Source organism: Schistocerca gregaria, chromosome 1 (assembly GCF_023897955.1).
Source record: "Schistocerca gregaria isolate iqSchGreg1 chromosome 1, iqSchGreg1.2, whole genome shotgun sequence".
Classification (NCBI taxonomy): Eukaryota; Metazoa; Arthropoda; class Insecta; order Orthoptera; family Acrididae; genus Schistocerca; species Schistocerca gregaria.
Window position 1 is genome coordinate 404528208 of NC_064920.1, and position 25514 is coordinate 404553721.

The 25514-nt window shown below is 44.5% G+C and overlaps 1 protein-coding gene across 3 annotated transcripts in view; it reads left to right on the forward strand.

The window, feature by feature from the left end:
• Positions 1 to 25066, forward strand: part of LOC126347709 (DNA oxidative demethylase ALKBH2-like) — a 182178-nt gene extending 157112 nt beyond the window's left edge. For 2 of the 3 annotated variants that reach the window (XM_050002299.1, XM_050002307.1), the window contains 2 exons: positions 8088 to 8251; positions 24664 to 25066. In XM_050002299.1, the coding sequence (XP_049858256.1) occupies positions 8088 to 8251; positions 24664 to 24845 (346 nt within the window). In that variant the 3' untranslated portion in view covers positions 24846 to 25066. The remainder of the gene's footprint in view (positions 1 to 8087; positions 8252 to 24663) is intronic. The other variant, XM_050002315.1, reaches the window with a different exon arrangement.
• The last annotated feature ends 448 nt before the right edge of the window (positions 25067 to 25514 follow it).

The window sequence follows — 25514 nt, forward strand, 5'->3', positions numbered from 1 at the left end:
GTTAGCGCACTGGGCTGGCACTGTGGAAGGCGACGGTTCAAGCCCGCGTCCGGCCATCCAGATTTAGGTTTTCTGTGAGTTCCCTAAACCGCTCCAAGCAGATGCAGGGATGGTTCCTTTGAAATGGCGGGGCTGATTCCCTTCCCCCATCCTTGACACAGGCCGATCTTGTACTCCGTCCCTTATAACCTCGATTTAGACGGGACATTAAAACCAATCTTCCTCCTCCTTGGAGCGATATTGGACTGCATGTCAACCGGATGGCAGGCATGCTCGTCTTCATGGATCCAATCAACCACGTATGACCACCACAAGAGGGGGTCGTCGTATTGTGCACGAAGCGCATCGTCACACCTTCACATCTGCGCCTCCAATCCGAGAGCAAATAATGGACTGACTGCAGCATTCTGTGTCATCTCGCAATATTGGTGGGAGACAAGCAGCGCCTGGACTAGGGAATTACCGTCCCAGGCATAGACTGCTTGTCACCACAACAACACAAACGGAAGCGTTCGGAGTGGTGCTGTGGTCGGGAAGCACGGACCACTGCCGATATATGGCGTCATATTGTATTCAGCAATGAATCACAGTCGTGCATTACTCCAGATGCCATCGTCGACGAGCATGACAGCGACCTGGGGAAGGTCCAGTTCTTCCGTTGTTTTGCAGAGGCGTAGTGGTGTTACTCCTGGTATCGTGCTGTGGGACCCATTGGGTATGATGTGTCGTCACTGCAGGCAGTGGGTGAGGGAACTGTGACGGCACGACAGTACCTCACGTCACGGACAGCCTATATTGTCATGTGCTACCTCCCACGCGGCTGTAGCGTGGCGTCATTTTTTAACAGGACGGTGCTCGTCCACGTACGGCACGTGTCTCCATAAAGTGCCTGCCTGATGTTTAGGTACTCCAGCAACCAGGAAGGTACCCAAGGCTGCTTGTGGTAGAACATATAAGGGATTAGCTCGGGCCTAATCTCCGTCTGAATGCCAGAATCCAGGATATCAGTGACAAGTTAAAACAGATGATTCATCACTGAAGTGGACGTGGGACCGTGGCTGATCATAAACTTGTAAACAAAAGTAATATCAACAGCAGTACTTTTTATAAAATATATTAATTACGCAACCAGTTTTGACACTACATCTTCAGGCCCCTATGCTAACTGAATGGTGAAATCCAATCCTCGGTGCATTAGGACAGGTACCATGTGTCTTGGCCGGCCTCGTGGATATCTTTTTACATGCTCTGTGCCCTCCAGCCATCTAACAACAATTGTCTACAGCTGTAGTTGCTGTTAGATGGCTGAAGTGCACACATCGTGTGAAAAGTCCACGAGGCCAGGCAGTACACATGGTACCGGTCGTAATGCACCGACGATTGGATTTCACCGTTCAGTTTCCATAGGGGCTTGGAGATGTAGCGTCGCAACTGGTTGCGTAATTAATATATTTTATAAAAAGTACCGCCGTTGGTATTTCTTATTTCTACAAGTTACACCAGTTGTTGTCCCACTCGCATCAAGAGAAGATACAACGGCTTCATGACACCCTTCACAACCGAAACAGTACACGAATCCAGGCCAGAAGCGATGCAACGTCATAGTGGTAAATGGGTTCATATTGTCAGCTTGTTTGTAAATTTGACTCGATTTTGTTTTCAATGAAATAACATCACGTATCCTCACAATCCAGACAGTCCATTTCGTTTCCTTCCCCCCTTTTGGGTGCTTCTCTTTTTAGGCAGGCAATGTATTTCGTGTGCTCTGTATCTTACTGCGTATATTCTGTATAAAACTGGCAAACATTTGCAACACTATTCCCGAAATCCGTTATCACACTGTCCTGTTGATGTACCTCTGTTGCGTAAAATAACTACCTGTAAAACTTAGAAGTGCACATAATCTCTCTGGGAAACTGATATTTCAAGGCTTTTTGAGTGAAACACATTGTCGCATTTCCAGTACAGGTCTCTATGGCATTGAGTGGCAACATAACTACTGGTGGGCAGCGCATGCTTCAGAAACCAAGTATATGAAGTGTATTTCATTGTAGATTGAGAGTTTATACTTCATCAGTCTCGGTCCGGCACGCAGTTTTATTCTGCCAGAAAGTTTCACATCATCGCACACTCCGCTGCAGATTGAAAATTTCATTTTAGTTCTTGATTAGTTTATTCGTTATTTTTATTCAATCACGAGAAAGATCGTGAGGATCCCTGGAAGGTGCATGGGTTGTAGCATCACACAAGAAATCGTGTTTCCGAGGTCAACAGTGTCTACGGTGGATCTTCAGTGACAATTTTACCATACAGGTAAATACCAATGAAACTGTATGTCGAGATGATGTCGCATTGCATCCGCAGAGCCGTACCAGGCGATCGTCAGATGTCAGCCAATTTGAACAGGTGGCATCAGGATCCCATTTCTACCACGACTGTATAGAGACGAATGCTCGCACACACTTCAACCGTCGGCGACTGACTCATGTCAAATTGCAGACACCTCGACAAAGAGCTCAGCGGCTGGCATAGCCTGCCACCATCGTCCCTGGAAAATGGAACAGTGGCGGAGTGTAGGAATTCCGATTTGATTTGCATCCATTTGATGGGTGAGTGAGAGCTTTCGCATGCTCCTTGAAGCTATGGATCCTGAATATCCAGGCAGGAGTTAGCACAATAACGGTCTGGGCTGTGTTTGCCTGCCCACAACTAGACCCTGTTGTCCGGCTGCTTGGACTCATGACAGGTGCACCTTATGTGGACATTCTAGAAGACCGTCTTCATCCCTGATCGAAATGGCTTGTTTCAGCGGGACAGTGCAAAGTGTCACCATTCTCTGATTGCACGCAATTGGCCTGTAGAATGCTACAGTGTGTTCACAACCATGGCTTGGGACAGGCACATCGTTCTATCTTAACAGAATCGAGAAATGTTTGGATGGTGTCAAAACAAGGACAAGAAGAAAGGACAGGATGACAGACATCTGCTAAGACATCAGGAAACAACCTTGATTGTGCTAGAAGGAGCAGCAGAGTGTAACAACTCTGGAGGAAAAGGGAGATTGATACACATCGATCGTTGCAAATACTACTCTGAAACAAAAAGACTGGCACAGGAGAGGAATTAATGGATCGGATCAAACCAATCAGAAGAATGAAGGGTAAAAAATAGTACAAATGTAGACTTCCGCTTCCGCAGGTAAGTGGTTAGCGGGGTTAACTGTCATTTAGGGGACCCGGGTTCGATTCCCAGTACAGCCAATGTTTTTTTCCTTGGTGGGAGGTCATACGGTATGCACTCATCCTCGTCAAGCCGACTGAGGAGCTACTTGATGGATTAGTAGCGGTTCCAAGATCGTGACAACGGCCGAGTGAGCCGTGTGCTGACCAAATGTCATTCCATGCCATATCCGATGACGCCATTTGCAGAGGACGACGCTGCCGTCCGTAGGGGCCGGTTGGCCCGACTAGGCCCAGAGCGCGGAACTTTCGTTAAGAATGTATCGTATGTTTAGAAATTTATGTCACTTTGTATTTTGCATGTTACTACTAATAATAAAAACAATACAGTTAAAATCCTACAACTCTACCCCAAATATTTACCTTCACAAGTTCTTAAAATTAATTCCGTTTTGAATTCTATTATACGTTGAATCTCTGCTGGTTTCTGTAAAACTCGAGTTACCGCACAGTCTGCACCTGTTAAGTTTTATAGTTGTCCAGATAGAGCCAGATACTTGTGTTGGAGTTGGTAGAAGCCGAGTCGCTGTGTATTACTGAGTTGGCCGGTTTTCGAATATATGATCCACACCATGAACGAGAATTACAAAGTACACACGACTTAATTTCTGTAGACAAAAACAATAAATAACATATTTCTTCCAATTTCAGTAATTAATAGAAGGTACAAAGGACATTGTTAATGTACAAGTATGAGTTTAGTATATTAGGCAACAATTATTTTTCTTCCTGTTACCTCAAAATGTGATAACGGTAGCTTTTTGATGTGCTTGACGCTTCTGCTCTTTACGTTCCTTTGTGCCCTGAACCTTAGAAGTTCCTTTACAAGATATTTGGTTATCACCCTAATTTTTGAAACTTCCTGACCGATTAAAACAGTGTGCTGCACCAACATTCGAATCTGTGACCATTGCCTTTCACTGGAATGTTTTCTGCCAGCTGATCTGTTTAAGCAGAATCACGGCCCACCCTCACGGCTTTACTTCCATCAGTCCCTCGCTCTTTACCTTCAGGTGAACTTCTGTGAAGTTTGGAAGGTAGGAGATGAGGTACGGGTGCAGTCGGTAGACCACTTGATCGTGAACGGCAGAGGTCCCATGTTCGAATCCGGCTAGGAACACAATTCTAAGGGGCCAGGAAGTTTCTAATCAGCGTACACTCCGCTACAGAGCAAAAATGCACTCCAAAATATTATTAGTTGCCCCGGAGTCAGGGTTTCTTTATGCAGGTTGAAGATCCACATCTAGACGGACGATGCCATTGAAATCGCTTTTTAGAGAGCACTGTGGTACGGTATACAAGGTACGGTCCATGTATCATTATGAAAGGAACATGCCTCTACTTGGGTTCATATACTGGAGTTTCTTCTTCTCTCGAATTGCTAAACACGACGACCAGTGTCCATATTGTCCCAGTCCCTCTGCCACGTACAGGTTCTCCAGCACTGAAGCTGCACGGTATCCGTTTTTTTTTTTTTTTTTTTTTTTTTAAATCACCAGTTCTCTAGTTATACCTCACCTTGTCAATGCCCTGCTTTTAATAGCAATGCTTCTATTGGTGTTGTGCCAAATGCTCGCGTACAACTTACAAGCGCAATTCGCTACACACGTCTTAGGTGCATTGTCACACGTTGACAGCACTCTCACGTCGACATATCCGAGAAAATATGCACAGGAAATACACTGAATAGCGAAAAGTCACGTGGAAGCACACGAGATGTGATGATAATAACTAGCATCTCCCCAGCGACCTCCCAGAAACGTTGAGACATCGGGTCTGCTAGGTTTTGGAGATATTGATTCAAGCATCTTGCAGTGACATCCACAACGATTCTTCCTCGCATATTCTTTAGAGAACCACCATATTTCTTACATTATCAGTCCCCAGAATTTTCAACATGCTTCTGTAGCATCACGTCTCAAATGTTTCTATTCTCTTCTGTTCTGGTTTTCCCACAGTCCATGTTTCACTACCATGCAACTGCGTGCTCCAGACGTAAATCTCAGAAATTTCTTCCTCAAATTAAGGCCGATATTTGATAGTAGTAGACTTCTCTTGGCCGTGAAAGCCGTTTTTGCCGCTGCTAGTCTGCTTTTTATGTCATCTTCGCTCCGTCCGTTTTGCCTAGACAGCAGAATTCCTTAACTTCGTCTACTTCGTGATCCCCAATTCCGATGTTAAGTTTCGCGCTGTTCTCATTCCTGTACCTTCTCATTACTTTCATGTTTCTTCGATTTACTCTCAGTCCATAGTCCTTACGCATTAGACTGTTCATTCCAATCAGGAGACCCTGTGATTCCTCTTCAGTTTCACTGAGGATAGCAATGTTATCAGCGAATCGTATCATTGATATATTTTATCCTGAATCTTAATTTCGCTCTTGAACCTTTCCTTTATTTCCATGATTGCTTCTTCGATGTATAGTTTGAACAATAGCGGCGAAAGACTACATCCTTGTCTCATATCCTCCTTAATCCGAGCACTTCTTTCTTGGTCTTCCAGCGTTATTGTTTCCTGGTTCTTGTAAATATTCTAAATCACCATTCTGTCCCCATAGCTTATTCCTACTTTTCTCAGAATTTCGAACATCTTGCATCATTTTACATTGTCGAACATTTTATTCAAGTCTACAAATCCTATGAACGTGTCTTCATTATTCTTTGGCCTCGCTTCCAGTATCAAGTGTAACGTCAGAAGTCTCTCCGGTGCCATTACCTTTCTTAAAGACAACCTGATCTTCATGTAACATATCCTCAGTTTTCTTTTCCATTCTTCTGTACATTGTTCCTGCCGGCAACTTGCATGTAAGAGTAGTTAAGCTGATCAGTATATAATTCTCGCACTTGTCAGCACTTGCAATGTTCAGACCTGTGTGGATGATGTTTTTCCGAAAGGCAGTTGGTACATCGTCAGACTCATACATTCTACACACCAACGTGAATCGTCGTTTTGCTGCCACTTCCCGCAATTATTTTAGAAATTCCGATGGAACGTTATCTACCGCTTCTGCCTTATTTGATCCCAATTCTTCCAAAGCTCTTTTAAATTTTCCTTCTAATACTGGACCTCTGTCTCTTCTAAATCGATCCGTTTCTTCTTCTAACACATCAAACAAGTCTTTCCCGTCATAGAGGACTTCCCTGTGCTCTTTCTACCTATGCGCTCTCTCCTCTGCGTTCAACAGTAGAATTCCCATTCCACTCTTAGTGTTATCACCCTTGATTTTAATTTCACCGAAGATTGTTTTGATTTTACTGTGGGCTGAGCCAGTCCTTCTGACAACCATTTTCTTTTCGATTTCTTCACATTCTCCATGCAGCCGTTTAACCTTAACTTCCCTGCACATCCTATTTATTTCATTGGTAAGTGGCTTGTATTTCCGTATTGCTGGATTTCCATGAACATTTTTGTGCTTTCTTCGTTCATCAATCAGCTGGAGTACTTCTTGTCACCCATGGTTCCTTTGCAGTCACCTTCCTGGTAGCTACTTTTTTCTTTCCAACGTCTGTGATTTCCCTTTTAAGAGACGACCACCCTTCTTCAAAGGAACTGCCTACTGACCTATACGTTATCGCATTATCGATAGTCTCAGAAAATTTCGAGCGTATCTCTTTATTCCTTAGTACTTTCATATCCCACTGTTTTGTGCAATGATTCTTTCTCACTAGTCTCTTAAACTTCAGCCTATTTTTCATCATTAGTAAATTGTGATGTGAGTCTTTATCTTCTCCTGGATATGGTTTAGAATCCAATATCTGATTTCGGAATCTCTGTCTGACCGTGATGTAAGCTGAGATTTTGCTGTATCTCCCGGCGCTTTCCAAGAATATCTCCTCTTGTGATTCTTAAAAAGATATTCCCTATTACTTAGTGATATTTATTGCAGAACTCAATTTGTGTTTCTCTTCGGTCATTCCTGCTGCCAGATTATGTTCTCCTATAAGCGTATCTCCTACTGCCTCCCCTAGAAGCGCGTTCCAGTCCCCCATAATCCAATTTTCATCTTCATTTACGTACTGAGTTACTTGTCGATCATCCTCATATACATTATCTCTGTCTTAATCCTCTGCTTGCGATGACGGCTTGATACCTGAACTACTGTTGTCGGTGTTGGTTTGCTGTCGGTTCTGATGAGAACAACCCTATCACTGAACTGTTCACAGTAACTCACTCTTTGTCCTACGTTCCTATTCATAACGAATCCCACTAACCTTACACTATTTTCTACTGTTGTTGATAGTATCCTACACTCGTCTCCCAAGAAATTCTTGTCTTTTTTCATTTTTCCTGACTGATTCGCGACTATATATAGATTGAGCCTCTGCATTTCCCTTTTTAGATTTTCTAGCTTCCCTACCACGTTCAAATGTCTGACATTCGACGCAGCGATTCGAAGAACATGATCCTTCCGTCAGTTATTGAATCTTTTTCTCGTGGTCACCTCCCCTTTGGTACTCGCCTCCAGGACATCCGAACGGAGTAGTAGTCCGAGATATTTTGTTAATGGAGAGGTTATCGTGACCCTTTCGAAATACCGTTACAACATGCGTTTGTAAGACCGGTTGCAGGCAACTGCTAGTGTCAACAATAAACAAACAAATAACTAAAACCGAGCGAGGTGGCGCAGTGGTTAGCACACTGGACTCGCATTCGGGAGGACGACGGTTCAATCCCGTTCCCGGCCATCCTGATTTAGGTTTCCCGTGATGTCCCTAAATCGCTCCAGGCAAATGCCGGGATGGTTCCTTTGAAAAGGCACGGCCATCTTCCTTTTCCCTAATCAGATGAGACCGATGACCTCGCAGTTTGGTCTCTCCCCCCAAACAACCCCCGTGTCTGTATCGGCAGGTACCGAGACGGCAACGACCACATGGGCGAGCACCGGGACGACGAGGCGGACCTGGACGCCGGGGCGCCCATCGCGTCGCTGTCGCTGGGCGCCGAGCGGCCGTTCGTCTTCAAGCACCGCGACGCGCGCCGCCGCGGGCCGCAGCACAGGGACGTCCCACCAGGTCAGCGGCCGCCGCTGCTTATACTGCTGCACCCTGTCTGCTTCCGCTCTCGCCCTTCCCTCGGTGTTCTTGAATCTCTCTGAAGCTGTTGGGAGGATTCGGCGATTTCTTCAAGTGGTAGAGGGAGCCAAGATTATAGTGTCAATGAGCAGCTCACTGTAGAAAATATTACTCGCCACCTCCAAAGACCGCACTGGTGTCTTTGGAGCGCTCTAGAGGGTGTGCAGCTGGCACTAGGCGACCACGTGACCCTCCACCGCTGACAAAATTTATTGAGGAAGTGTCAGTGTGACAGTCAGTTGTAAGTAATCAGCGCACTGACATGGGCCGATGCGCAGACGTAACAAAAAGGCAGAAAGGAGCCGTCGTGCTTGCACGTTCCCATGACCACGCCGTGAATGAAGGTGCCAGATTTTTCGATTATCAATGCGAATTTTCTGTATGAGTATGCTGTGGATACAACCGTCTTCCAATGTGACAACAGACATATTCGCAAGGCTGCGAGCAGACATTGCCAGTGTGACGAAGCTCAAAGTGTCATCCACTCGTAATGGCTTAGAAAATGTCGGGAAGTACGCGGAACAGCGAGTAAAACGTAACAGTTAACATCCACGCAATTTGGTAACTCTACGGGATGTGATCGTGAATGAGTTGCTTTGTGCTAGATATGTCACCTTGGAAACACTTGTGGACTCCTTTTTCCTTGTGCAGCAGATGCCTTTATGAAGGCTAACGTGTCATGGACTGCACGGTCTCTGCCGCCGGAGATTCGAGTCCTACCTCGGGCATGGGTGTGTGTGTGTGTTGTTCTTAGCATAAGTTAGCGTAAGTAGTTGTGTAAATCTAGAGACCGATGACTTCAGCAGTTTGGTCCCTTAGGAATTCACACACATTTGAACATTTTAAGGCTAACGTCGGTGTTACGGGGTATTAGCGTGATGTTTTTCAGGAAAGATTACATGCTATGTACTTCTGTACAAGAGAATTAAGGACAGGCAACACAAAGCCATGGCTGACTCGGGTAGGCCGGCCTGGGGATGGCCGAGCGGTTCTAGGCGCTACAGTCTAGAACCGCGCGACCGCTACGGTCGCAGGTTCGAATCGTGCCTCGGGCATGGATGTGTGATGTCCTTAGGTTAGTTAGGTTTAAGTAGCTCTAAGTTCTAGGGGACTGATGACCTCAGATTTTAAGTCCCATAGTGCTCAGAGCCATTTGAACCATCTGCTTGGGATCGGTTAATTTGCTAATCAGACAGAATAATTCAGCGACAAATTCTAATGTCTCATTTCTTAATTTAATGTCCTCAGCATTGCCTTTTTAAATTTCAAGACTCTGTCCATTCCATTCAACTACTCTTCCAAGTCCTTTGCCTTTAAGAGAATTACGGCAAACTTCAAAGCTTTCAATTCTTCATCAACGTAAGTGCCCTTTCCAAATTCCTCATTGATTTTTTTTTCACATCTTGCTCAATCTTTAAGTTTCAATAACATCGGGGATAGACTACAATCCTATCTCATTCACTTCTCAATCACCGCTTCTCTTCCATGTCCTTCGCCTGTTGTCATTGTATCATGGTTTCTCTACTAGTCGCTCAGTGTATTTTATCCCTAATATCTTCAGAGTTTAATTCTCTACAAGTCGCTGAGTCTATTTTATCCTTGATATCTTCAGAGCTTCAAAGTGTGTATCCCTGATATTTTATTCCTGTTATCTTCAAAGTCTGTATTCCGGTCAACACTATCAAAAGGTGTCCTCAAATCTACACTCCTGGAAATGGAAAAAAGAACACATTGACACCGGTGTGTCAGACCCACCATACTAGTCCGGACACTGCGAGAGGGCTGTACAAGCAATGATCACACGCACGGCACAGCGGACACACCAGGAACCGCGGTGTTGGCCGTCGAATGGCGCTAGCTGCGCAGCATTTGTGCACCGCCGCCGTCAGTGTCAGCCAGTTTGCCGTGTCATACGGAGCTCCATCGCAGTCTTTAACACTGGTAGCATGCCGCGACAGCGTGGACGTGAACCGTATGTGCAGTTGACGGACTTTGAGCGAGGGCGTATAGTGGGCATGCGGGAGGCCGGGTGGACTTACCGCCGAATTGCTCAACACGTGGGGCGTGAGGTCTCCACAGTACATCGATGTTGTCGCTAGTGGTCGGCGGAAGGTGCACGTGCCCGTCGACCTGGGACCGGACCGCAGCGACGCACGGATGCACGCCAAGACCGTAGGATCCTACGCAGTGCCGTAGGGAACCGCACCGCCACTTCCCAGCAAATTAGGGACACTGTTGCTCCTGGGGTATCGGCGAGGACCATTCGCAACCGTCTCCATGAAGCTGGGCTACGGTCCCGCACACCTTTAGGCAGTCTTCCGCTCACGCCCCAACATCGTGCAGCCCGCCTCCAGTGGTGTCGCGACAGGCGTGATTGGAGGGACGAATGGAGACGTGTCGTCTTCAGCGATGAGAGTCGCTTCTGCCTTGGTGCCAATGATGGTCGTATGCGTGTTTGGCGCCGTGCAGGTGAGCGCCACAATCAGGACTGCATACGACCGAGGCACACAGGGCCAACACCTGGCATCATGGTGTGGGGAGCGATCTCCTACACTGGCCGTACATCTCTGGTGATCGTCGAGGGGACACTGAATAGTGCACGGTACATCCAAACCGTCATCGAACCCATCGTTCTACCATTCCTAGACCGGCAAGGGAACTTGCTGTTCCAACAGGACAGTGCACGTCCGCATGTATCCCGTGCCACCCAACGTGCTCTAGAAGGTGTAAGTCAACTACCCTGGCCAGCAAGATCTCCGGATCTGTCCCCCATTGAGAATGTTTGGGACTGGATGAAGCGTCGTCTCACGCGGTCTGCACGTCCAGCACGAACGCTGGTCCAACTGAGGCGCCAGGTGGAAATGACATGGCAAGCCGTTCCACAGGACTACATCCAGCATCTCTACGATCGTCTCCATGGGAGAATAGCAGCCTGCATTGCTGCGAAAGATGGATATACACTGTACTAGTGCCGACATTGTGAATGCTCTGTTGCCTGTGTCTATGTGCCTGTGGTTCTGTCAGTGTGATCATGTGATGTATCTGACCCCAGGAATGTGTCAATAAAGTTTCCCCTTCCTGGGACAATGAATTGACGGTGTTCTTATTTCAATTTCCAGGAGTGTATAAAAACCATGAACGTAAGTTTACATTTCTTTCACCTATCTACGTTTGCATCTACACACATATTCCGCAAACCATCGTACGGTATGTGGTGGAAGGTACGTTTTATCACTGCTAGTCATTTCCCTTCTGTTCCACTCGCAAATGGAACTAGACTGTCTTCCTCCGCACCTGCCCAAATTCCTCTTATCTTTTGTTCCCTCTTATCTTTTGTTCGTGATCCTTTCTGGAAATGTACATTGGCGGCAGTAATATCGTCCTGAAGTCAGCTTCTAATGCCGGTCTCTAAATTTTCTCAATAGCGTTCTCAAAAAGAACGTCGCGTTCCCGTCAGGGATTCCCATTCGAGTTCCTGAAGCATTTCTGAACCACGCGTTGATCGCACATACCGTTAAACAATCCAGCAGCCCGCCTCACTTATGCATATATGCCACATTGCCCTAAAACTCTCCCAACTACAATCGTTACATGCTCGTTCCACTTCAAATTGCTTTGCAACGTTACGCGTAGACACTTAATCGATCTGTCTGTCAAGTAGCATACTAGTAATGCTGTATTAGAATGTTACGGGACTATTCTTCTTAGTCATCTGCATTAACTTACGTTTTTCTACATTTAGAGCAAGTTGACATTCGTCACACCAAATAGATATTGTGTTTAAGCGATCCTGTACTCTCAAACACTCACTCAACTTCGACACCTTCCCGCACGCCACAGCAAACAGCTGCAGATTGTTGCTCATATATCCGTCAGATCATTTATTTATATAGAGTAACAGCGGTCCTATCACACTTCACTGGTACACTCCTGATAATAATCTTGTCTGTGATTAACACTCGCCGTCGAAGACAAAGTAAGAAATCGTGTTACTTAAGAAGTCTTCGAGCCACTCTGATATCTGGTTATGTATTCCATAAGCTCATAGCTTGGTTAATGGGCTGCAAAGGGACGCCGACTCAAACGCTTTTCCGAAGTCTAGGGATATGGAACCACTTCTCCGTAGTTCGTAGGATATCATGCCAGGAAAGGGCAAGCTGAGTTTCACACGAGTGAAACTTTCTAAAACCATGTTGATTTGTGGACAAAAGATTTTCCGCCTCAAGGAACTTTATTATATTCGAACTAAGGATATGTTCAAGAATTCTTCAGCAAACTGTTGTTTACTTTTGATGGCCAGTTCTTTTACGCTTCTTATATATAGGACTCAGCTGCGCTATTTTCCAATCGATTAGGTCTTTGTGCTGAGCGCCAGATTTGCGAAAATGCGAGCTAAATAAGAGGCGAATGTCTTAAAGTACTCTTTGCAAAACCGAATGTGGATTCCATCCAGACCTGGACAACATTGCCTGCCTTCATGTGTTGTGGCAACGGTGGTGTACGGAGGAGGTGGTGCTACAATTTTGGAGTGCTTTTCGTTATTAGGATGCGGTTCTCTTATTGCTTTTAAGAGGGGAAGGATGCAAACACATTTTGCGGAATTCTGTAGTACGTCCAATAGTGGACCAGTTCGGAGACGATGACTAATTGTATGATTACGACAATGCACCTTGCGATAAAGTAGCGTCTGTGAGGCGGTGGTTTGTGTAGAAAAATATTCGTGGAATGGACTAGACTGCCCAGATTCTGTTCGACAAACCTTCTTGAAAACGAGAACGACATGTTACTGGGAACTCTTCGCTCCTCCAGAGAACTACGGTACACTTTCTAGTATAGGCGCAAGTTCTTTCACGCACTTTGTGTAGTATCGCGTAATTTTACATAATATCCAGTGACCCTACTCTGTTAAGCGACTAAGTAACTTTTCCATGCAATGGTAACTTACTTCGATATCTGTCACTTTGTCGTTCGTGCGACAAATTAAAGGAGCTACTGAAGTGCGACCCTTCTATGTGGAATGCTTTTGGAAAAAGCGATTTAGTACTTTGGTCTTTTCTTTTTCATCCTCCGTTTTAGTGCCTTTATGATCACAGAATAGGAAAGATGGCTTCGATCCATTTACTGATTTAACGTAAGACCAAATTTTCTTAGCATTTTTTGTTAAGTCAGCAGGTAGAACTGTACTTTCGAATTGGTTGAACACCCTACAGATGGCTCTCTTCAAGCTAATTTTGGCTTCCTTCACTTTTGTTTGTCTGAGAAGTTTTGGCTACGTTTGGATTTGCAGTGAAGCTCTCTCTGCTTCCGGGAGCAGTTTTATAATGCAGCTTTAGAACCACGTCAGGTCTTTTCCATTCTCACAGCTTTATTCGGCCCATACCTGTCGAAAGCATACTGCCCAAGGCTCTTGAACTTTGTCCATTGACTTTCAAATTTGGTAGTGCTGGAGCTGAAATTATCATACTGAACGCAGAGGTAATCTGAAATAAGTTTCTTGTCACACTCGCTAAGTAGGAACACCTTCTTACATTTCTTTGTATTCCTATTCACAGGCGTATTTATAACTCGAGTCGTACGGTCAGTATGGCCTCGCGTGTTCCTACATTTGTCCGGAATTCATACTGATCGTCCCCCATGTCAGGTTCTGCCAGTTTTTCCATTCTTCTATACATGACTTGTGTTGGTATTTTGCAAGCATGGCTTATTACATTCGTGGTTTATTAATATTCACACCTGTCTACTTTGGAATATCCGATACAGATTTAACTATTCCCGTTCATTGAGAAATTTTGAAACTCACCTTCTCGCTTTCCATTTTCCTCTTTCCCCCTTCCCCTTTTACCTTAAAAACTCTACTGTATATTCCCCTTTTAGTGCTTTTCATGTTACCTAGTCTGGGCCCCATTCATGTACTGTCACTTCTCACTCACCCCACCTCTAGCAATATTTGTTAATGTAGAAAGATTCAGGTTGGCAGTTATTCTAATCAACGTTAAACTGTAGGTCCTCCTACAAGTGAATGAATGGGTAAATGAGCTCAAACGTCGGAGGAAGGCAACGGCATTATAACATTAATACAAAAAAGTCTAGTAAAGCACCATGGTGCTCAAACCAACCCTGGAGTAGATTAAAGCTTTAGCTTTTCTTTAACTTCATTGTAAATAGCAATATTATCTGCAAAAAGACTGAGGTTACAATTAATATTTTCTGTCATGTCATGAATACAGAGGATGAACGGTAAGAGTCTCAACAAGTAGTTCAGTGAGTAAACTTCAGCGCATTTGCGATAACATTAGCGGTAAGACGGGTTATTCGCATACCTCCAATGGGTTTGACGGAGCACTGAATGAGCCAAGTCGGAACAAGGTCCCTGGAGTAGATGAAATTCCCTCAGAATCACCGAGATCCTTGGAACAGTCAGCTACGAAAAAACCGTGCCACCTTGTGTACAAGATACAGGAAAAAGGCGAAGTGCCCCACACTTTAAGAAGAACGGAATAATTATATTCCTAAAAAAGACAGGTGCTGACAGGTGTGAATATTATCAAGCTTTCAGTTTAATAATTCGTGTTAGCAAAATACTGACAAGAATAACCTACAGAAGAATGGAAAAACAGGTAGAGAATGACAACGATGAAGAGCAGTTTGGTTCTGGAGAAACGTAGGAACACTCAAGGGAATACTGACTTATCTTACACAACAAAGTTGTAGAATTCCTCTTGATACTTCACAAAGTAACCAGGTACTCGGGTAGCAGAGTACTTGTGGTGTGCACATGGGTGTCTTCAGATTCGGCAGTAGTCTGAGGTATTCCAATGGACACTCGCCCTTCGACAGCCAGATAGCAAGAGCTGGGGCTACATGCAGTTAGTCTTCTGAAGTACTTTTGAACACGTTTGCAAAAACCGTCTTGAGCAACTAGTTCGACAGCAATGTAAATATTTTAGACCGGGTAACTACAAACAGGCATGACCTTATCGATGGTGTTAGTATACAGACAGGATTAAAGACCACGATATCAAGCGAGAGTGGTTAAGTTAGTAAATCAAATCTAGAAGGCTGGGAGAATATTTTTGCTAGAAAGAGTAGCTAAGCAGTTGCTAGCGCCCCACTTATACAATGAATGGACTTCAGAATTCCATTATGATGGAAGTAGAGAAATTATGGGCAAAGTTCAGACGGACTGTAAATCACACTCTGGAGAAATATGTATCGAGTAAGTGGATTACGGATGAAATGGAGCCATCGTGGTCTACTAATAAAATTCGGGAAATGATGAGTAAGCAAATTCTGTTGCCATATCGGTTCAGAAGACAACGCGCAAATAGCGACAAGCAAAAGTTGCAGAAACCTGTGCGCCTGTAAAAAAGCATGCGCGAAGCATACAACTACCACCGTCATACCTTACCGAAGAGTCTGGCCGGGAATCCGAGAAAATTTTGCTCCTAAGTGAAGTCGCTAAGCATGTCGAAGACTTCTATCCAGTCACTAGTTGACCACTCCGATGTGGTAGCAGAAGGTTCAAAATGGTTCAAATGGCTCTGAGCACTATGGGACTTAACATCTGAGGTCATCAGTCCCTTAGAACTTAGAACTACGTAAACCTAACTAACCTAAGGACATCACACACATCCAAGACCTAGGCGGGATTCGAACCTGCAACCGTAGCGGTCGCGCGTTTCCGGACTGAAGCGCCTAGAACCGCTCGGCCACTCCGGCCGGCGGTACTAGAAGGTAGCAAAAGGACATCTGAAGTTTTATTTCACGTTTAAGGAATTGTTCACGCAGGAGACACGTACAAACATACCGACATTTGAACCTCGCACAGACTCCCGTACGGAGAGCATAGTAGTAGGCATCCTTGGCGAAAAGAAACTACTGAAAGAGTTGGAAACACTCAGGACACAGTAGGATTCATCCAGATTACTCGTTCCAAGTCATTCTCTGCCCAGTGGTGTCGGCCTTCACAGCGTAGCAGCCGTCGCTTGGCACTGGCTACAGGAGTAAGTAGCTTATGAGAAGCTAGTCAACCATTGTACCTCATTCTTTTTAACTCCCTGAACAGGTATTGTTCTCACTGGACTGCTAGTATCACTTTGAAACTCAGGACAAATCCTTTCCGCTGATTTCATGGGATATTTTTTACAACCGCGCTCCGCAGTGCTCTACGGTCCTTGTTCGTTTTGCTTGAGGGATGTTCGGTCTTGGTTTAGTTGTGTTTGTTCCCTCACGTTTCCATTTCACAATCACATCACCAACAGTCGACTTCGGCGCTTCAGACCGAGCTGGGTGGCGCAGTGGTTAGCACACTGGACTCGCATTCGGGAGGACGACAGTTAAAACCCCCGTCCAGCTATTCTGATTTAGGCTTTCCATGATTTCCCTAAATCACTTCAGGCTAATTCCAGAATGAATAAGGCCAGCTTCCTTCCCTGCCCTTCCGTAATCCGATGGGACCAATGACCTCGCTGTTTGATCCCCTCCCCCTTATCAACCAACCATCCATCCAACCAACCAGCCAGCCAAAATATCGGCTCATGGGCCGTGCACGAGCCCGAGTGCCAAAGCCCTTAACCTGACTGGCACGCTTCCCCCGCCGCCACGCCACACTGCCTAAGCCTGAGGAGGGGGAACAGGGGAAATCTGTGAATGCGCCGCATTTAAATGGCACTGCAGTCGGACTGCATACGACTTTGTTTTATATTTCAAATTTCTCAGCGTCAAAGACAACCAAAACGAATTTTCAGTATTATTTAGTTATGTTTGAAATGCTAAGTATATGATATAACTTCCATTTGGTACAGACCGTCAGCGTGCGGAAATATAATTTCAGAGTTTTGCACTCAAGTTGTTACGTAATCGTGACTTATTTAGTTTCCTAATCGAAACATAAATTTGTATGGAGTGTGGCCATGTATGGCAGTGAAACGTGGGCGATAAATAGTTTAGACAAGAGGAGAATACAAGCTTTCGAAATGTGGTGCTACAGAAGAATGCTGAAGATTAGATGGGTAGATCACATAACTAATGAGGAGGTATTGAATAGAATTGGGGAGAAGAGGAGTTTGTGGCACAACTTGACAAGAAGAAGGGACCGGTTGGTAGGACATGTTCTGAGGCATCAAGAGATCACAAATTTAGCATTGGAGGGCAGCGTGGAGGGTAAAAATCTTAGAGAGTCCAAGAGATGAATACATTAAGCAGATTCAGATGGATGTAGGTTGCAGTAGGTACTGGGAGATGAAGAAGCTTGCACAGGATAGAGTAGCATGGAGAGCTGCATCAAACCAGTCTCAGGACTGAAGACCACAACAACAACAACAATGTCTGCTAACACTCGAATTGCAAATACAGATTTGTTAAGGCGTTTCTGCAGTTCTGTGGTGTGCTCCTCCCAACTGAATTTATTATCAAGTTGTAATCCCAGGAATTTAAGACTGTCAACCTCTTCTATCTGCTCTTCTTCGTACTTTATGCATATGCTGGGTGGAAACCTCTTACAGGTTCTGAATTGCATATAGTGAGTCTCTTCGAAGTTTAATGTCGGTGAGTTGGTTTTAAGCCATTTATTAATATCTATGAAAATATCATTAGCAGATCTTTCTAGAAGTACACTCGACATACTATTTATTGCAATACTTGTGTCATTTGCAAACAAAACGAACTCTGCTTCAGGCAGTGTAACTGATGAGAGATCATTGATGTACAAGAAAAAGCAATGGCCCTAAGATGGATCCTTCCCATTTCTTCCCATTCTGATGACGACTGATGACTTAATTCACTAGTCCCTTGCACTGACACCCTTTGTTTCCTGTTAGCGAGGTATGACTTGAACCATTTTGCAGCACTGCCTGTGACACCATAGAATTCTAATTTATTTAGAAGGATGTTGTGGTTTACACAATCGAATGCCTTTGACAAATCACAGAGAATACCTGCTGCTTGTAACTTGTCATTTAATGAATTAAGTACATTCTCACTGTAGGTGTAAATAGCCTTTTCGATATCAGAACCCTTCAGAAATACAAACTGTGTTCTTGATAATATGTTATTTGTGGTCAGGTGGTTGAGAAGCTGCCTGTAGATTACTTTTTCTAAAATTTTTGAGAATGCTGGCAAAAGTGAAATCGGTCTGTAGTTTGATGGCATCTCTTTATCCCCTTTCTTGAACAGAGGCTTAACATCTGCATATTTCAGCCAGTCAGGAAATGTCCCAGTTATAATTGACTGGTTACACAAGTAACTTAGAATTGTACTAAACTCACAAGAACATGCCTCAATTAACTTTGTTGATATTTCATCGTAACCACTAGAATGCTTTGTTTTTAAAGATTTTATTGTGGAAGTTATTTCTTTTGGTGATGTGAGTGACATATTCATGTACCTAAAGCTATTTGTAAAGGCTAGTTTCAGATATTCAACGGCATTATTTACTGATCCTGACAATCCCATTCTACCAGTAACGGATATAAAGTACTTGTTAAATAGATTTGCCACAGTATGCCCATCGGTTACTAATGTGTCATCTACCCTTAGTGTTATTTGCTCCTGTTCCTTTCTGGTTCTACCATTCTCCTCTTGCAGTAAGTACTGGGAGATGAAGCAGCTTGCACAGGATAGAGTAGCATCGAGAGCTGCATCAAACCAGTCTCAGGACTGAAGACCACAACTACAACAACAATCGAAAAAAGGTCATTCACACAAATATGTCAACCGAAATATTGTAGCACTTTTGCAACCTCATTTGGAGACTACCTGACGATCGCAGTGTAGACGTCCAGGACAGTTTTAACGTAAAAACTTTTGTCATCAAAACTGGAATTACATTGCAGGTCATTCAGTTACATTTGCACGTGCTTAGGGATGCTTTCAACTGAAACAGCAAACGGTTCGAAAACAGCTTGAAAACTAAAGCAAGATTGACACCGTCCTCAAAACCTTTATAAAACTAGCCTTTTAATTCCTTTAAGGCCGCAATGAACTCTTCAAACCTCGCGTTTTCTTTAAGGCCAGTGATCTTAGGGAACTAGGCTGTCTATTGTCAGAATGTGTCCCTTGTACAACGCTATTTTCTTTTCAAATGCATCCCCTCTCGAATTAGAGAGAAGTTGCCGTGCAATGTCTTACTGTGGGCAGCGTGCAGTCAAGTCCACTTGAAATGGAAGTCAGCATTCCATTCCGAATGTTCTAATTTTCGTTCCTGCACTCCTTTTTCATTCATAAATTCAACAATAGCCAGTTTCAAAAATGTTCAAATGTGTGTGAAATCTTATGCGACTTAACTGCTAAGGTCATCAGTCCGTAAGTTTACACACTACTTAACCTAAATCATCCTAAGGACAAACACACACCCGTGCCCGAGGGAGGACTCGAACCTCCACCGGGACCAGCGCCTTAGACCGAGTCAGTTTCAAATCGAAAAATCGTTCGGAGCATGGCTCTTGATTTAACCATCTACTTTCAGTATTATATGAAGTATCCATACTTTTCGTTCAGTTCCATTGAAAACCGTTACAAATGACAGTGGATTCATGTGTGTGACTTCAGAAATTATACTCTTCGTACCAACGGTTTCATTGCGTGGTCCACGCCTGCAAATTTAGCCCAAATTAATTCTTGAAGTGCAGAACAATGAATCTCTTCTGCCTATCGTTGTAATTTTTTCCTCTTTCGTTGTCAACTAAATCCTTAAATTCTTTATGCATAGTAACAATGTTTCGTAGAATATGTGCAGTATCCATCTTTTATGCTGAGAAATCTCAGCCATTTCTCCTATCATTCCCATTTATTTTTAAAGGCTTGTGAAGATAGGGCACTAGACCGCCTCTCCGTGTTCAAACAGCCACTGGACCTGTGAACGTCCTTCATACCACGAACAAATACCGAAAGGTAAACAGCGATGACACCGCGATTCTGCCGAACACAGAGTTATGCCGCCCGCAACATGTCGCACCGCAATACCAAATGAAGCATTGTGCTTTTCCGGGTACTTCCGAGAAGGACCGAGCAAAGCCAAGTGACAGGTCGGGTCTTGGATCACACATGGCCCACACGTGCAGCCGTGGCCGGCCCTGGTGTACAAGGAAGATGAACTGCCGTTAGTATCCGGCGTACGCGCTCTTACAGACCATCACGAGCATCTCTTCGTATGTGACCACCAAGCGAGTTGCCGAAGAAAGTCGCACTGAGCTTATCACCACGCTACCAGCTAGTGTTAACCACATCCTCCTTCAACTGCTTTACTGTTGTGGAGAAATCACTTGATTTTTATATTTCTTCTGTGACAAAAAATTTCTAATTAAATATTTTCGACACTGTCATGTTCCAAATATCGTCTGCATAAAGTATCCTGTTATCTTTCTTACATTCTGTTGAGGAAATATGCTCTCATTTCTTTTTTCGTGCCATGTTTGGACATAGTATTTGCCCTATGAGTCACGCTTGACGTAATCCCCAGCAACAGACTATACACTATGTGATCAAAAGTATCCGGACACCCACCAAAACATGTTTTTTTATATTAGGTGCACTGTGCTGCCACCTACTGCCAGGTACTCCACATCAGCGACCTCAGTAGTCATTAGACATCGTGAGAGAGCAGAACAGTGCACTCCGTTGAACTCTCGGTCTTCGAACGTGGTCAGGTAATTGGGTGTCACTTGTGTCATACGTCTGTACGCAATATTTTCACAATCCTAAACATCTCTAGGTCCACTATTTTTGTTGTGGTAGTGAAGTGGAAACGTGAAGGGACACGTACAGCACAAAAGCATACAGGCCGACCTCATCTGTTGACTGGCAAAGACCGCCGACAGTTGAAAAGGGTCGTAATATGTAATAGGCATATATCTATCCAGACCATCACACAGGAAATCCAAACTGCACCAGGATCCACCGAAAGTACTGCGACAGCAGGGGTGGAGCAAAACTTGGATTTCATGGTCGAGCGGCTACTCATAAGCCACATATCACGCTGGTAAATGCCAAACGACGCTTCGCTTGGTGTAAGGAGCGTAAACATTGGACGACTGAACAGTGTAAAAACGTTGTGTGGAGTGACGAATCACGGTACACAATGTGACGATCCGATGGCAAGGTGTGGGTATGGCGAATGCCCGCTAAACGTCATCTGCCAGCGTGTGTAGTGCTAACAGTAAAAATCGGAGGCGGTGGTGTTATGGTGTGGTCGTGTTTTTCATGGCGAGGGCTTGCACCTCTTGTTGTTTGCGTGGTACTATCACAGCACAGGCCTACATTGATGTATTAAGCACTTTCTTGCTTCCCACTGCTGAAGAGCAATTCGGGGATGCCGATTGCGTCTTTCAACACGATCGAGCACCTGTTCATAATGCATGGCCTATGGCGGAGTGGTTACACGAGAATCACATCCCTGTAATGGACTGGCCTGCACAGAGTCCTGACCTGAATCCTACAGAACACCTTTGGGATGTTTTGGAACGCCGACTTCGTGCCAAGCCTCACCGACCGACATCGATACCTCTCCCCAGTGCAGCACTCCACGAAGAATGGGCTGCTATTCCCCAAGAAATCTTCCAGCACCTGATTGAACGTATGCTTGCGAGAGTGGAAGCTGTCATAAAGGCTAAGGGTGGGCCAACACCATACTGAATTCCAGCACTGCCGATGGAGGGCGCCACAAATTTGTAAGTCACTTTCAGCCAAATGTCCGGATACTTTTGATCACATAGTGTACGTGGTAAACTTCAAAGGGCTTTGTAAGTGTAACTACGTGTCTCTACCGTTAAACTTGGAAATAGCTTTATGGTGGTGTTGATCAGTTTTGTGGTGTTCCTTTGCTCCTGTTGTCATCATCCCTTCCTTGAGATGTGCTGGTTTCATGATGATAAACACACTGATCTGCAAAACGTGAAGACAAAAGTAGCTTTCAGATAACTGATCACTGCCAAGTAACACAGCCCACGGAACTTGTATCATACATAGAAAGAATTGTTGCAATATTGTACGAAAGGAGACTGACAGAAATGCGCAGTGAGACGAACAGGAATGACACTTTGTTCAAAGCCAATAATTACACTGAATTCACCACAATTCCATGGACATTGTGGACGATGGGACATGCTTCTTAATAGTGTGAGTGATCATCACGGTGGCACTGCATACTATGCAGTGTGTTCCAAAGGTAGCCATGAAGTTGGTAAGGAATTCTTGTGGTGGTACAGTTTCTTCCTACACCAGCATGTTCCCAACAGCTGGATGGTCGTTGGTGCATGTGGACATATTGCAATATGTCTCCCCAATGCATTACACATGTAATCAGTGAGATGTAAGTCAGAGGAATGGGCAGGCCAATCCGTTTGCCAAATATCCTGTTGTTCCAAGAGCTCGTCCATCTGCACTGTTCGATGCAGCCATGCAGTGCCTTTCATAAAAATAAAGTCAGAGCTGAAGGCACCCCCGAAAAGACACCCGTGGAGGAGTATTACATTGCACAATAACGTTGATGTGTGGGAGTACTGTGTTCACAGATTTCGAGGTTATTAGATCTATATAAAATTACGTATGTATGTGTGTGTTAAACTGGGGACCTAGAAACGATGGTGAGACTTCCTCCCGCCGTAGCCCTCAATGGTTCACAAACCCAAAGCAGACCACCCACGCCTCCGCCACTCCTCACCAAACCCAGGGTTATTGTGCAGTTCGGTCGCGAGTGGACAATCCTCGTTAGGCAATGATATGACGCTAGTTAGTGTTTTGTCCTATGACCATCGCCACATATCCTGAAACTTGAGCTGTCATTGGCTGCTACAGTATCACTCTAGCAGTGCTATGTTTGATTCTGCTAGCATTCAGTTAGCTATGTGAGCATTTGCAAAGTAATTAATCCTGGCTAGCAGAGAGCAACGAGGCTGCAGCGTAAATGTAATGAGTCTCCCAAGGAGCAGCGAGGTGTGATGTGCAACTAGTGACGCTGCAGTATAAACATATCCCTAAGGGTACACTGTTGGCACATTGCATCTCGCTGCTCATTGGAAGCTTGTTACATTTACATTGCAACCTTGGTGTTCATCGAAAGTAATTATGCTGAAGCTGTTCACATATCGTCCTGCTGGAGTGAACTTGAAACAGCCAATCACAGTTCATGTTTCAAGAAGGCCAGCGAGTGCTGCTGTTCCGAACACAGACTAGCTTGATGTCATTGCCCATTGTGTGTCAGAGCGAGTAGCACAGCAAGATGATCTTGTAGCCAAAGGACTTCGACATGTTGTACTTCATATGGGACAAGAACTGTTCGTGCAGGATCGCCCAGACTAGAGGGTGCGAACTGTCGATATATGCTGACATTCTATGTACACTAGTACCAGAATCTTCTTCCAGTTGTTGAAATGCTCACTCTCCACAACAGGAGTATAAACGGTGTGAGGTCTGCCACAATCCACAATTGTTGGCGCTATGGAGACAAAGTCTGCTAGTTGGAGGTAAGGTGACTCAATAACAGTGCACATTCTGGATATTTTTCAACGTACAGAACACAACCTCGGTAGATGATACCATTTGCCAGACCATAATAGATCATCATGACTGCCATTTCCGATGTTGAAATAATAGGCTTCCATTGTGCTGGTAAGTGCGAAGATAAAACCACGCTGTGAAAGCATTTCACAAACTTACAAAAACAGAAACTGGATCCATTAGAACTAATGTGAACACTGTACTTATCCATGGCTGTGAATACAGTTTACACTAACAAAATTAATAGATGTTTACTGCATGCTATATCAGTGTCCAATAACAAAGAAATGTATCCCCATTTGTTGACTGCATCCAATATGTCGGTCACAGGAACGAAGAGCTAACTGTAGAAGCTCTATGTTTGACAGCATCTAAGATGAACAAGTGCTCACAATTCTTAACACTGGAACATCAGTTTTAGAGTCATGTTTACTCAACATTTTTGTCTTCTACATCTACATGACTACTCTGCAATTCACATTTAAGTGCTTGGCAGAGGGTTCATCGAACCACAATCATACTATCTCTCTACTATTCCACTCCCGAACAGCGAGCGGGAAAAACGAACACCTAAACCTTGCTTCTGGCTATACTATCTCTTGATGTGGTGTACTTTTTTTTAAGACGCTATCTGTCAGCCAAACTGGGACTGAACCTCCCAATCCTCCTCCCTCGCTCGAAATCTAATGCTCCATGTGTTGCTCTAAGTGAGTAAGGCAAACAATTGTTTAGATACAAAGGCAAAAATACCAGGTAGAGAGCTGTCGTTTCATGAAGGGCCTGGGAGTTTTTGCCTGCAGCTGGGGCACAACATTTGCAGAATTAAGTATTTTGGGACTGAAGCATTGCACGTGTTGCAGTGAAACTGCTGCTGGAGCACGGCAGCCTGCTGATGATGAATCCGCCAACCAACCGGCTGTGGTTCCACGCGCTGCCGCGGCGCAGGTCCTGCCAGCAGCCGCGCATAAACCTCACCTTCCGGAAGATGCTGCCACAACCACAGCCTGCACAGCGCAAGAGGTCAGCTCCCACCACTCGCTGACCGGTGTGCTTCTATTTCCTGTTACTCTGCTGTCACGGAACCTCTTGACACTGAAGCGCAACTGCTAGTTTAAGTATTTATTAGTCCAAAGAAGTAAGTGTTAATTGATGCAAAGTCATACAGAAAACGAAAAGGAAAATGCATGGAGTTTGCGTTACTATACTAATTCATCACTGTGTAAAACTAGACTGTTCAAAATAAAAACCGTATGATGCACGTAACCATTTGCTGACATTCCTAAAATAAGTTTATCCCGCTATAGAATGTGTAGAACTGTTACCAGGCAATCATGTGATCCTCAGCTGCTGACGTAAGTAAAGGCGAGAAGTAGTGTGTATGTTCCACGCTGTTGTATAACAGTAAGGTAGGTCTATGTGCATGCATCACAGCACGACAGGAAGGAGCTATAATGTTTGTACATGACCTTATTTGTTTATTCTAATCTAAGTAGGGTCATCAGGCCCTCTCTTACATTAGACCTGGGCTCCACACACACACTACCTTTTTTGCATCATAGTTACCTAATACATAACAATTTTAATATGAGAAATAGTATTAACATGAACTGAGTGTCTGTAGTGACAATGTGAGTAAATAATACTGACTATGAACTAACAACGTTAATACTGACAGTACTTGTACTACAGCTGCAGCCAATAATAATAGTAA